A 14227-nucleotide genomic window follows, 5' to 3' on the forward strand; every position below is an offset into this window, starting at 1 on the left:
TAGTACTACACACANATATATATATATATATATATATATATATATATATATATATATATATAAAGACAATATGATTATTACAGGAATAATTATTAATGAATATCGAACATGACAATACCTTTATCGACAATAAATAATGATCGCCAGAATGCTGTTTCTTGTTCCACGAAGAAAAAGTTGACTATACAGAGTAAACAATTAATTAGGCGAGTAATGATCAGATGCATATATTTATATTTTCACATTATATTTTTTGTACAGAATATCTGAATAAGAAAAAATAAAAAAAAAGGAAAACATACGACATAAAATACCAAATGCGCATGGAGATAAATAATTTATATGTATTCACAGGTACATTATCGATTCTTAAATATAAAAATTGTCAGCTCTTAACGTGGAACAAGATCAGTAACAAAAGTTACGTAGAAAGAACTTCAATGCAGTCTATAATCGATAAAAGATAGTTCATCACAGTTTGTGTTGTCTTCCTTCGCCAAAGAGGCATAGGCAAGCTCTGTCGACTACATACGCGAAGACAAAGTCTGCGACTAGTATTTGAACCAGTGTCGTACGGAACTGTAACACGCAAGTATTATAAATACATATGTGGCAAATAGATTCAACAGCAAATAAATTGCATTAAGTTTAGTTATGTACTTGCGCGTAAAACTTACTTGGCTTGGAAAGTCTACAATCTCGAACTGCATCGCAAAATTCGGCAAGAATCCACAAGCTAGTAATAAAATAACGGCAAAATTGCCCACGAGACTGAACAAGAGAGTTCTATTTTGTGTTAAACTTTCCATGAATGGCTTGCCCTGACAGAACGTAATATAATTAGTGTTTGTCGTATAATGATATCGCATTTTTTAATTGTATAATAGAATATAATGGACAACTTACTCGATAATTTATAGCAAAAGTAGAAACTTGAAAACACATTGCGATTATGTATACAGTACTATTAATTAAATTTGCCTCAAATGACTCTTCCTCAATACTATCATTTTCATCTAATGAATTCACTTCATTGGTAGTATTAAAGATGGTTGCCAATTTATCATCCCTGTAAAAGAAGTAATTTGAAGAACAAGGTCCAATGATTCCGATTAATACAACTTACTTTGGAGATAAAATCGTAGCTTCTTTCACCAAATAAACGAGACAGATGAAATGTACAGTAAATTGCAATAATACAGTTGCAATGGTGTACAAATTAAAGATATTTGGTAATGGTCTTTGCTGCGAAAGAGTTTTCAGCGGTTTTGATCGCGAGATAAAAAGGAAACATGCCGCCAGAAGGACGCCTTGCAAAGTTGCCTGCGCGTCACTAAATTTGATTCCATCTAGATATAATACTGACTGACTGTAGGCGAGTATCAATGCATTTAGAGCCAGTATTTTGAACATCTGCAAGGTGGTGACTAGTGTGCAGCGTCCCTGCTTGATCACATGACATACTGCAAGTATACAAATATTTGTATTTCCGAGGAATAAATAAATTCAATAATATCCCGTGATCCTTACTGCATTGAATGGATGACATTTTGCTGGTAAAGGGAGCCGCGATAGAAGCGTCACCGAGTTTCACAATCACGGGTGGCTCTTGTACCTCGTTATCAATATCCTTTAGAAACTTCTGCAGCTTTGCACGAGAACCCGTCGATGTCATTCTCGAATTATTTCTTGGCCCATTATTTGTGAGTGACATCAAATTATCGTTCTTTGGATCTTCTCGCTTTTCAGTAACCACGGACGGACTGGACAAAATTGCGACACCTACCAGAGAAAAAGAAAGAAAAACAAGTATATTCAAATTTTATCACACTCTTTTCGTCAACTTACCCACTTGTGCGTGTTTCAAAGCTCCGACATCATTCGTTCCGTCACCGCACATCAACGTCGTATAGCCTAAAGATTGTAGTGATATAATAATGAATTCTTTTTGCTTCGGTGCACATCGTGCAAATATTATGACGTGCGGCAAGAGTTTCCAAAGAAGTCCCCGTTCTTTTTCCTTCAGATACGATAAACCCTAGAAAAGTTAATTATGCAATAACAAACGATCATTGTAAAAAAAATCGACATTTTTGTTCATTTACGTACTTCACCCGTCACGCAAAGCGCATATTCTTTCCAGATCTCTTTTCGCGATTCAATATTTTTCATGCTTAGAGGGAGCTGCGTTTTTTTGTCTATGCTTTCCCACAACCATTCGCCATCATTTTTGGTTAGTATAAGTGTGCTAGGCTTCTTCGTGAAATGTAACTCGCGGCTTACATGACAAGCCGTCAAAGGATTGTCACCCGTTATCATCACGACCTAAATAATTATATTAAATTCGTTCGGTTTTTGGTAATTATGTAAAATTTTTTTGAAACTTTTATTAACAACATCTCAACAAGGCGTCATCTACATACCGAATGTGATGAATTGACGATTTCTTTAATAACAGCTTTCGAGTCAGATTTAAGAGGACAGCTGATGATGACAAATCCCGCAAATGTGAGATTATTCTCCAACTTTTCACGAGTTAATTCTCTTAACTCTTGAGAGGAGAAACTACCAGTAAGTTTTCGATAGCCCAAAGCGAGAACTCTTGCACCGCGCCGTGAAAGAGACAAATAGATTGAATCGTAATTTTCTGGCACAGAAGATAACTGAAATGAAACAGATTATATCAATAACAACACAAAAATCAATTAAAATTGTGGACAAATGTTATTTTGCTCACCATATTCTTCAGTATTTCTGGCGCACCTTTTACCGTAGCCATGTAATGTATGTCTGAAGCTCCAGGAATATTATATCCAACCACAACGCACATTCTTTTCAAAGCCGATGAAAAATGATATCTCTGTACAATCTTCAATGCGGAAGATTTGCCTTTTTTAGGAATTACAGAATCACCTAAACGAAACATTAACATGAAGCATGTAGCGTATTAATATGTTTGTATTGTATTTTATTTGCAAATTTATACCTACCTTTCGTGAGATTCCAATTGATAGCTTTGAGAGTAGCTTTTTCTAGTGGATCCCCAACGATACCATCGTCTAATTGAACAAGGGAATGACACGTGGCAAGTACTTGAATGCTCTCCAAAGGTGCATCTGATATTTGGACCACGTCTGGCTTACCGCTTAAAAAGTAAAAGATTAAAATCACTTTTTCTAATAGCGCGAAAGATTACTCGAAAATAATAAAACAGATAGTAGTCTCTTACTTCATCCCCGCGATACCCTCTACAATCAAATTATCACTGGTAAGTGTACCGGTCTTGTCAAAACAACAAATATCGACTTTGCCAGCAAATGGAATTCTGAACGGTTCCGTGCAGAATACACCTACAAAGAGGTATAACAATTTTCATAGAATTAAAGATGTATTACATGTATTTCTTATTGAAATTATTTTTGACCAAAGTTTCTTAAATCGCTATCAAACTTTTCGTATTACTTTCAAATGCAATATAGAAAAATTTATAATTTTTTCATAATATTTTATACATCCTTAAGCTTTCGGTAAAGTAAATCTATTTTAAATACCTAATTTGGATAGAGCTACCAGAGACGTGTTTACAGCCAGAGATAATTCTATAGGTAACTCTGGTGGTACAACAGACGTCAAAATTAATGTGCATTCCAAAAATAATTTATATTTATTCCTTGTAGGATCCTCGCTGCCTAAAATCGAAATTTGTACATGTAAATATTTATCATGTAAATATTTATCACTCTGTGTGTAACATTAAATTACCTTTGATCCAAACATATGCGGCGGCAGCAATTGCAAAAATAAGCAAGAATAGAATGAAGCCGAAAGTTTCTAAATTATTGGCTGTAACGCGTTTAACGCCGAATAATATCGTTCTTAAAAGTTTTCCCTGTGACGTGGAAAAGCCGGTACGTAATACATAAGCAATACATCCATTATCGGTCGCTGTAATATTACGCATTAATATCGTAAATAATAAATAATTGAGAACATTATAAGTGAAAAATAAAATTTATTAATAATACCTCGAAGACCAGGAGTAGTTTTGCTAGGAGGTGCATGCTGTACAACTTTTGTACCACCGAAAAGCACGTGAAGTTTATCATCTCCTTCGATATCTATAATTCTATTTCCATCAATATCTTCTATAGGTTCTTTCATTTGAGGTACAGATTCACCTAGACATTTCTCTCTCTCAGTTGCTATGATCTATGTCTGTGATTTAAATATATTACTAGCTTGTTTAAAGTACCTGTTAACATGCTTTCGTCAACCACGCAGGGGCCTCGCAAAAGCAACATATCGCATGGCACTAAATTATCATGTTGAGGCCTTGTAATAGAGACAATATCTCCAGGAACTAGTTGGTCTGTAAATGATGAGCGCCATCGTCTATTTCTATACACCTAAAAGAGAAAAAAATAAGAGTGAAATTGGTCTGAAATAAGCAAATCGCAAGCAGACAATATTTGTATTCATACCATTATCATGTAAGGTTTATTGCCCATTTTACGAATCTCGGCCATATTTCTTAATTGTTGTTGCACCAGTGTACACTCAAACATGATAAGCATGATCAATGTAAAGATACTATAATACCAATATTTATCTAAGCACCATAGTGCCACACAGAATACTTGAAAGACGAAGAACGGAGCAATAGCGCGCTCTTTAAAGAGCTCCCAGAATTCTGGTACAACCATATCCAATCTAGAGTAAAAAAAAAATATTTTCAGCGAGGTAAAAGATGCCTTGCAAGGAATTGATGCAAGGAATTGTTCACACTATACTTGTTTTTCCCATATTTTTCTTCTGCTTTCTTAATTTCGTTTTGATCCAAATACCCTTTCCATTCAGAATAATGTTTCACGGAATGATTGATTGGGAACTGCAACCCTCTGAATGATCTTTTATCCGAGTCCCAGTAATATTTTGTCTTTTGAAAAATGAACCAAGGTTCCTGTTCATCCGTGTGATGTAATGAAATTAACTCCGAGCTGCCATTGTTTGGGGTGGGAACTACTTTAACTATTCTGGCTTTGTGTGGATCTTCCTCCTGAAATTTCATTTACGAAATAGAAGAAAGGAATATCGCAAAACAAAACGCTCAAGTGAAATTCCATGCTCAAGGCTTATCTTTCGCGATGTTCGAATGTACCGCCGAGGTGTCACGTGACCGACTCTAGCAGACGACCGGGCGTTCAAATGGCTACCAAGTTATGGAACATATTGGGGCCACGAAGAGCCACGTGCCCGTTATTTGAAGTAAATTGAAAGATAATTGCCACTTACGGAGCTGCAGTTTATGAATGTATGGATGTGCACCGACCATTGACAGCATAAGCACAGAAAAATCTGCAGCACACCAATCGCTGCGATGCCCACCAGACCCGCGTCATAGTACTCGTCAACGCCATAAACGAAGATCCAACAGTAGATCCACAAGGACTGCAGCATCACGAAAGGCAGGATGTAACCATTGAACATCCATTTTCGTGAATTGTGCAGGCTGACAGATTGCACGAGATCATCTACTCGTGAGGAGGTCGCCGCCATGATTACGCCGACAATGATTAACAAGTCGTCACAACGGGCAAGAAACGTTTTAACGCCAACAAACTTTAAGCACCATTCACATCAGGAGATCCTCTTTAAACACACGATTCGTTCGGGTAATATAACGCGAGCTGGGTGATCGCGTTTCGCATATGCAGAGATTCCAAGAGAATGAACGAGCCGACTGTTGCCGACTGTGCCGCAGGGTTATGTTAAATGTTGGAATGGATGAGAGTGTGTCAGCAACTCTAATGCGGCAGATACAGCTTAACAGTCCTAACACGAGTATTTCTCAGTAGATAACACAGTCCTGACTAAATGCGAGTATGCACTTCAAGCGCCATCATGAGTATCACAAGCACAACTCCAATCTAAAAATGAACATGGTTGTAAAACCGCTATATTTGAATGTTAATTTTCCTAGATTAAGTCAAATGAAGGAATTCAATTTCAGCGCTTTATCTTTCTGAATTATAAAAAATGATTCATTTTTATGTCCCTAGTCGAAATTTTTTCTGCAATAAATGCAAATGATTATTTAAATCCTTATATTATGTTGTGGCAGCATTTTTTATGTATCATATAAATAAAAAAATAATTGACTGTTCAAAATATTATAGAGATGGAGTTCCAAAAACTCCAAATGATAATAAAACATAATTATGGAATTTCGGACTACTATATATATTTAAAGGAAATATTATAAGGGAGTATTTTAAATGTTTGAACCAAATATTTGTTTATAATATTTCCTTCTTAATATAACTTAATTTTTTAGATCAACTATTTTATTAAAACAGGAATATTCGAAATATTTAACTTTACTTTCACTCAATTTTTAAATATTTGGCATTGTTATCTTACAACGAATGATTTCGAATTTTCATTAAAAAGCAATCTATCTTCTTAAGAACTTATAGAAACGCATCTGCATATCTCATGTAAAAGAAAAGAAATTTTAACGATTTCTGTCTATTAAACTTCACTATACTGAACTTCAGTATAAGAAATAGCATTTCTCTTTCTCTTTCCTGACGCACTAGCTCCGTCACATAATCAAGATGTATCCGTGTCATCCGGAGAAAAAACCTTAGTTCACGCTGTCATAAGGTCGATGAATCCCTCGCCGCACGTATTCAGTGAAAGTATGTGTCCGCCTACCCCACCCTGAGCACCGCAGAACTCGTGCACGTCGCCCGAGGAAGGGGCTAACGCACAGGTATACCCACGTATCCCACGTTGCTAGGTAGACTCGCAGCGCGTAGAACCGAATCGCGCCAGTATCTGGACCCAGTGTCGTGGACACTTTCGAATCACGCTGGCCAAAAGTGGAAAGACGCCCATTATGGTTAACCGTACTCTATCATAGTCGGTGCGACAACGAGTCACGCGCATTGCAACAACAGTAGCGTCTAGAGAAGACGGATGATCAATCCCGAATTGGATTAAGATTTGCCTTCTTTCGGCTTACAGTTCGCTAAGTCAACGCGGATCGAGATTTGGCCAACGAGCACAAGCTGTTGTTTATCTGAAAAATTCAAAGGTATAATATATCGAGCGCGAAACTCAATTCAATTTTGTCCTTAACGGGGTTTTCTATCTCTTACTTAGAGGAGATCATCCTCTGAGCAGCGATCCTGGGTCGAATTGGGTTATCGTTTATTGACGGTGACATTGGCACGGCGATTGATCAGCACGCGATGCCAATTAAGTGACTTCGCGGCCTCCTTCCTGCCGAGACACCTGCCGTGCTCACTTATAGGAGAGAAGGTTCTTCTTTCGGAGGGGTGAATCATAACGATAGATCGAAATGGCGTTCGCGTGGCATCTAATATCAATCGTAAGTGATCGGTCTAATATAATATTAAAAATAATCAATCGCCGATCATAGTAGAACATCCAAGAAGCTGTATTTAAATATGATGTAACGTTCTTTCTGTTAATTACACGTTGTACATCTTTCTAATCGCGATTTCCGCATTGACTCATCTTGATTAATAGCTAACGCATTTTTATCTGCCGATCGAATTACGTGTAGGCTGAATCAGAGCCGATTAATATCATCGCAAAAAGCACGCATTTGTACCATAGGCATAGTACAGGAAGTATCTTGATAAGCGATCAATTACAAGTCGGTGCAATGTTTCACAATAATAACTGGTCCCATATTATACATTGCGCTTAGTCGACACTAGTGAAGACATTAGTGAAGATCTCGTATTTCATCTACGTGTATTTGATCGTAAATGCAAAATGTGCGTAAACTATACTTTTACATGCATATACAAAGGAAATGAATATTTTTGCATATATTGACTTAATAATCGAAAAAGAAATTTAAAAATAGGCATTTTTAATTTTTCGAAATACATCTTTTTCTGAATTATATTATTGTGATGTCTTGTTTGTACCAACAGTTTTTCTTAATGGTTACTTGGGGTGAACCTTGTACGGAGTACGGATGTCCAGGACGGCCGCAGTATGAATCCTTCGTACCCGCGCCTCCAGGACTCACCCCCCAATGCGCGCTACCGGGGCAGACCTTCTGCGAAACCCCAGATCACTATCCTCGGTAAGTGCTCTTAGAACTCCTCGTTCCCCTTTTCTCCTAAAAATATCGCTGTCCAGCCGGCGGCGAGTGGTAACGCAACAAGTGGAAATCTGCGACGATCCGGTCGACCCATTTTCAATTGTTAATATTCCTTTCGCCGCGTCCACTATGTCCATCTTCCGCCTTCTTCCATGCATACAAATGACCGACGCACACGTTGAGAAAAACTTCTGGAGGGGAAAGTCTACTAACTCTCCTCTCTTCCTTTGAAGTGAGAATCCGTTTCTCGAAAGCATCGAGTTTTGCCTTAATAGGCTTGCACAACCAATTTTTTATGTCAGATAGCTCTCGCTTAGCATAAAATAATGCATAAAATGATTTTTTGTCTCTCGTTTTTAATAAGCGCGATCTAACACAAGACTATCTTTGCCGCAATGGAATCATAGACACGAAATGTTCGAGCGTTCGTTAGTTACCCTCCGCTTGTGCTGTTCTCCTGCTATATATGCAAGTCGACTGTAAGTCGATTTCCTAAATTTTTGCGTGCACTTTCACACTTAGTTCTATTCTGTTAGGATGAGTTACGTAAAGTGAGCGGCAACTATAATGTAAGAACGTCCGTGAGATCGTTGCTCAGCGTACCATGACCATGGCCTTGGCGCGGTCATACATTGTTGGATAATTATTGGGCCATTATTATAGTCCTAAATCGAGCCTCATCAAAAAAGCCTCTTCATTCTTTCTTTCTCCTCCATTAGACAAATTCGTTCTTTCGAAACGACTTCAAATATTTGAATGGATAACACTCGTATCTAGCATTCGCGAATCGTACAAGATTGCGGACAAATTTGCAGGAAATAATTAATGAAACGGACAGTGTACAAATAAAACCGCGGTATTTTAACGTACAAAACAAACTCTTTTTTTAAACAATTCGGACATTCGAAAATATTGCTAATATTGTATTCTGTCTCATACAATTTCTCTTTCAGCGCCATATAGTGAAATAAGATAGGGTTTTTTTCAATAAATTGCAAAGATCCTACCGCAGCAAGATGAATAATTTTAACTGGAGAAACTTGGGACTACAGCTGTCACTTCCGATAATTATATATGCGCGTAAGAAAGACCTGAGCAACGGTCAATTAGACTGACAATATCAAATTGCTGACTCAAGTCGGCCTAGCTATCGCTCACGGCGCGACGTCGCGCGTGTCATTTCGCCGCAAACAAAACACACTGCATCTCGCCTCGCTAATGCTTGCTCAGACCTAACACAGTTGCGCAATGTCCAATTGAGAACGCACCTGCGTAAATAACCTTTTGTCAACCTGGAAGAGAGACGAATCTCGGTCGTCCAGTTGAGAGACAGAATGATCGGTATCTTTGATACGCGTTGCAGCAAGACCTCTGCTCGCGCGCGAGGCCAAAGGTCGAATGTAATATCTTCGAGAGAATGCATTACCCGTTTTTATCAATGCATTGTATTCTCGGCAGAGGTAACGGTTTCTTTCTTTTTCCTTTATATTTTTCTTTTTCTTTTTTTTTTTTAGACAACTCATCAAGTTTCTCGTCGACAAATGCAGCTTCGACTTTAACACCGCGCTGCAAGATGAATCCCGAGACGATTTTAACTCTTACAGGTATATTTTCAGTACAACTGGAATATTGTGATATATATGTAAAAAGAAACTTGTACACACAAGAGACTCAGATAAGTACAAATAACTTGCTCATTTTTATCATTAGAGACCTTGACATATTATATAATTGAGACGTATCACAACAAAACATTTTAAATGCCAAAATTGTGAAAATTTATTTTATTACATGAACTGTAAATATTATGTTCTATTACATATTTGGCGCGGAAAGTGCTATAAACGGAGAGTTCGTACATAACGTTGTATGTCCATTGTGCAATTGACATTTTTACTTGGACTTACAACGTTTTAACTGACATTTTTATTTGGAAAGTTTTGATTTGCATTTTACTTACATTTAATTTTGACTTAAATTTTTAACAATTTTAACTTTGATTTAAATTTTTAACAATTTTAACACGATTTTTTTTTTAATTAGAATTAAAAATTAAAATCTTTTGCAGAGACTGATTGTTCATATCTTTAGATATTATGATAATTTTTGAAGTAGTTTTCAAGAAAATAAGTTTTTTTTACTTGGAAAATTAAAAAAATGGCATAATGTTTTGCTTAGATACGTCTCAATTAATCATTTATTTGAATGTTATTGATATCTTTGCATATATCCTTTTTATTATTTTTTTAAGTTCTCCACCGGATTATAATCAAGGCTATGATTATCCACGACAAGACGATAGTCAATTATACTCGCAGTTTCCTCTTGGAGGAGAGCCAGCTCCAGTGTACGGACCTCCATCCAATACTAGTCGTTATCATGGGTAAAGCTATTACGTGTTCATATATCAAATTATTTATATTATCTGTACGAGAGATGAGACTGTACGAGATGAAATTAGATGAAAAGATAAATAATGATACAAGCAAATTAAAATGATATTAATATACGAAGTTAGAATTTCGATTTGTCGAATTGCAGTTACAAATATTCTGCACCGCCATACTCGCAAAGAAATCCTTTCCTTCCGGAAGTAACGCTGAAATATCGACATCACGACATCCAACGACAAATCGAGCGCGCTCATTCGCAAGAATCCATAAACGTATTTGAGTCAAATCAATCGTGGCTGACGAATAGGTACGAAATAACGCACGGAGAAGTTAAAAATGATGATTTCTCTTTGCATACTCCTAATATACATACAGTGAGTGCAAAAAATATTCGTACAGATACCTTTTTCAAAAATCTTATTTTTAAAAAGTAAACATCAGTTAGCAATTTATTCACAAAAAATAAAATAAAGTACTTTCCAAAATTATTTGATCTAAAATGTATATATATATATATATAATAATTAAAACGTATTATCTTAAAAATAAGCGAAAATGAAATTATTTAGATGTACAAAAAGTATTCGTACAGTCGAGAAATTTAGCTTTTAAGATCAGACACATGCGAAGGTCTCTTGTTTATGTTAGAACGGAAGTCCCTTTTGGTAATATAAGCTAAGATAAATAAATTCTATTCTATATTAAAACGGAACGTATTCATTGTATAAAATTATTAATTAGTGTTTATTTTTTCCAAAAGATTTTTATAAAAAAGATTACCTGTACGTATACTCTTTGCACTCACTGTATGTATTTATACCTTGTCTTAAATAATAGGTATTCGCGAGGTGACAAGATAACACCGCGAAGTTACAGCGTAAATCCGTTATTGGGATACGCGAAACTTAAGGCCGACCGAGTAAAAAGGCAATCGGATTCGGAAATCATTTCTCTGTGCCCCACACGAGCCCAATATATCGCTCCCCGAGCCGCTTTGAACAAACAGGGTAACTGGATGTATGTTGTTAATATTCCTGAACAAAACAAGTATTCGCAGCTTGTCAGAAGCGAGAAATGTTTGTAAGTATGCTCAGAGAATTAGTGTTCGTGTTGTCTTTTTTGTCTTAACAATGGAATCTAACACAGAGCCACGATACTTGTAATATTTGTACAGAAATCACTCTAATTTAATTTACTTTTAATTTTCACGTTTTCTCTAAGTGATATTAATTCAGGAGAGGTCATATTTTTATGTCACATTAGAACCATCATATCAGATGATGAACTTAAGGGAGACCGAGAATGAGAAAATATCAATTCTCTCTTTGTGCTTTTAGGAATGACGTGTGCGACGGTATATGCTCCATCCCGGAAGGATACAAGAGTAGATGCCAGCAACAATTCGTGCAAAAGAGACTAGTTGCACTCGAGGGAAGCGGAAATCGACTTTACACTGACTTATTCTGGTTTCCACATGGCTGCTCGTGCCAGATCATACCGAATTTCTAAGGATACTGCGAGTACGACGTCGTATTAGCGTGAAAGGGTTAATTTCAGGGGGTAAGCGCTATTAAACGCACGATCGTTCACGTTATTCTCTTCACGATTGTAATTCTGCGACATAGAGCGCGCCTGGCAACAGCATTGAAAGTGGGTACCGATAATGTAGTGTTCTATGAACGATGTGTACCCGAGTAAAAGTGTGTATTGCGACATATATTACCAGCGGTGTAAGACAGAGGCAGACATACACGTTGTCAGTTTATCGTTAATTGCCATTGTTAATTGCGAATCACGAACAACATAATTCTGTTAAATGCGTCAATGAACGCACTCAACGTGTTTCTCTGCGGTGGAAAATCTTTAATAGATGGAAAATCTTTCAGCGAGAGATGTCGCTATCATTACTCGCATCGAGAGTATTTAATACTTATACATTTAAATACTTATATATACGAATCTTTTATATATTTTATTGATTATAACAAAGTCATCGAATATTTCTTATTTATGTTTTAGCATCCTCGATCAGTGATTCATTAAGCATTCTATAAAGATAGATCGCGAAATTGCGCGCTATTATCACAGATTATTAATTCTACACATAGTTTTTAATTAATATTATTTTTTTTGTTTCAACAATATGTGAGAACTTTAGGGGATGTTTTAAAACAAATAGTTGTATTGTCATATATTAAGATTATTTATACAATATAAGTACTTGAATGAGAAAAGGACGGCGGAAGAAAATTTCGTAATTATATAACAGCAAATCTTTTCTACGTGATATTAATACGCGAATGAATAACGAAGACTATTCATTTACCTTTGTTGTTTATGATTCCATTATTTTCAATAAAAATAATCATTTTATCGCAAATCGCATAAAATGTTCAGTAAAGAAAAAAAGAATTATTGTTTAAAAGATATCTTGAATCTTTGAAATAAATTATTATTTGAAGTTACATAAAATGAGCAAATATCGATTATTTGTTATGACGACTTATTGTACTAAATAATTTATCGACTTCTTTGCTTAATTTGCATAAAACACATTGCGATACTAATCAAGGTGGATATACTAATGTTCGAAGAATGCAAGGAAAGATTTCAGAGGATGTAAAATAAAGGATCTCGATTTCGCAACTTGCATTAGTTCGAAAAGGACGAAGAGAAATTCAAAAAGAGGGATGAAGTCCGAATGACAGGATGACGAGGAAGAAACTAGAGGTCAGACACGCGCAAGTTTCACGCGGAAATGTTATGGAGAATGTAATATAACCCTTTTCACGGCGTTTTCTGACGATTTTCACGTACCTACGAAGTCCTTATCACAACGTTGATATGACGCAGAATGTCGCTTGTAATTTTCAATAGTATTGACAATGATTATGCGTTTGATGCATAAACATTTCACGTCATATCTCGTCCGTTCCGATAGCAAGTTACGAAACGATGCATAAATCGTGATTCTCATGTATAATGTTTTTATGAAGATACCGAACGTTATAGCAATGAACATGAAAATGCTGAAAAGCGCGTTTTCAAGAGAAAGGAAGAGAGGAACTATTTAGTGCGTCTCGGATTCGCTGTAGATTCCGTTCTGCATGGAGAAACGCACCCACTCGCTCGCACCTGCTCAAGAGCCACCCCGGTATCCCCCTCGGCACCCCTTCGCGTCCAGCGAAACGAGGGGTGAATTGTAGGTGTACGTACGTATGTATGTACGTACATAAGTGCAACGAGTTACACCTACACGCGGTGCGCCTATACGCATGCACTTGTACCTTACGCGTTTCCCTCCACTCGTGCGTGACAGAAGTGTCTGTACACATGAGGTGGATGGTAGGCTACTTGAAGGGTTTCCGTTTATATGCACGCCCGCGTAAGCGTGTGTGAGCCAACGACGGACGTAAGGGGCCTTCCGCAGGGAAGCGAGGTTGTCCTGCGATAGCGTACGTGTATATATATATGGAGCGAAGGATGTAATGTATTAATTAAAAGAAATCTTACTTGCGAGAAATTTTCAAATTGTTATAAATACTTTATAATTTATCTCAAGTGTAATATTTCACATTTAATTCGTAATTTATCTCACGTGCTATATCTTGCGTTTAACTCTATGATTCACTAGTCCATAATTAATTTAATATTGGAAACCAATTGTAAAAGTATTATATTTTTTTTT

At 36.5% G+C, this 14227-nt stretch overlaps 2 protein-coding genes across 2 annotated transcripts; one reads left to right on the plus strand and one right to left on the minus strand.

The window, feature by feature from the left end:
* Positions 1-471: 471 nt before the first annotated feature.
* LOC105618941 (manganese-transporting ATPase 13A1) lies at positions 472-5556 on the minus strand. The gene is made up of 18 exons (XM_012200472.1): positions 5293-5556; positions 4791-5056; positions 4482-4710; positions 4253-4406; positions 4026-4178; positions 3763-3945; positions 3552-3689; positions 3230-3350; positions 2991-3145; positions 2738-2913; positions 2424-2663; positions 2110-2325; positions 1849-2038; positions 1531-1782; positions 1127-1463; positions 907-1069; positions 678-821; positions 472-579 (listed from the first exon to the last, which is right to left on the minus strand). Exons 1-18 carry the CDS (start codon positions 5554-5556, stop codon positions 472-474), a joined length of 3489 nt encoding a protein of 1162 aa, XP_012055862.1.
* Positions 5557-7366: 1810 nt separating this feature from the next.
* Positions 7367-12048, plus strand: LOC105618944. The gene is made up of 7 exons (XM_012200474.1): positions 7367-7396; positions 7974-8128; positions 9661-9750; positions 10398-10529; positions 10688-10846; positions 11377-11619; positions 11877-12048. The coding sequence occupies exons 1-7, from the start codon at positions 7367-7369 to the stop codon at positions 12046-12048; spliced, it is 981 nt and encodes a 326-aa protein (XP_012055864.1).
* Positions 12049-14227: the final 2179 nt, after the last annotated feature.

The sequence above is a fragment of the Atta cephalotes genome (genome assembly GCF_000143395.1).
Source record: "Atta cephalotes unplaced genomic scaffold scaffold00019, whole genome shotgun sequence".
Taxonomy (NCBI): domain Eukaryota; kingdom Metazoa; phylum Arthropoda; class Insecta; order Hymenoptera; family Formicidae; genus Atta; species Atta cephalotes.

Excerpts from the sequence above, each read along its gene's own strand:
- LOC105618941 (XM_012200472.1), bottom strand. The coding sequence starts at position 5,556 with ATGGCGGCGACCTCCTCACGAGTAGATGATCTCGTGCAATCTGTCAGC. Across the intron at positions 3,351-3,551 it reads GGTAGCTCTATCCAAATTAG|GTGTATTCTGCACGGAACCG; the intron begins GTATTTAAAATA and ends ACCTCTTTGTAG. Across the intron at positions 2,914-2,990 it reads CAATTGGAATCTCACGAAAG|GTGATTCTGTAATTCCTAAA; the intron begins GTAGGTATAAAT and ends TGTTTCGTTTAG.
- LOC105618944 (XM_012200474.1), top strand. The coding sequence starts at position 7,367 with ATGGCGTTCGCGTGGCATCTAATATCAATC. Across the intron at positions 9,751-10,397 it reads GACGATTTTAACTCTTACAG|TTCTCCACCGGATTATAATC; the intron begins GTATATTTTCAG and ends TATTTTTTTAAG. Across the intron at positions 10,847-11,376 it reads CAATCGTGGCTGACGAATAG|GTATTCGCGAGGTGACAAGA; the intron begins GTACGAAATAAC and ends CTTAAATAATAG.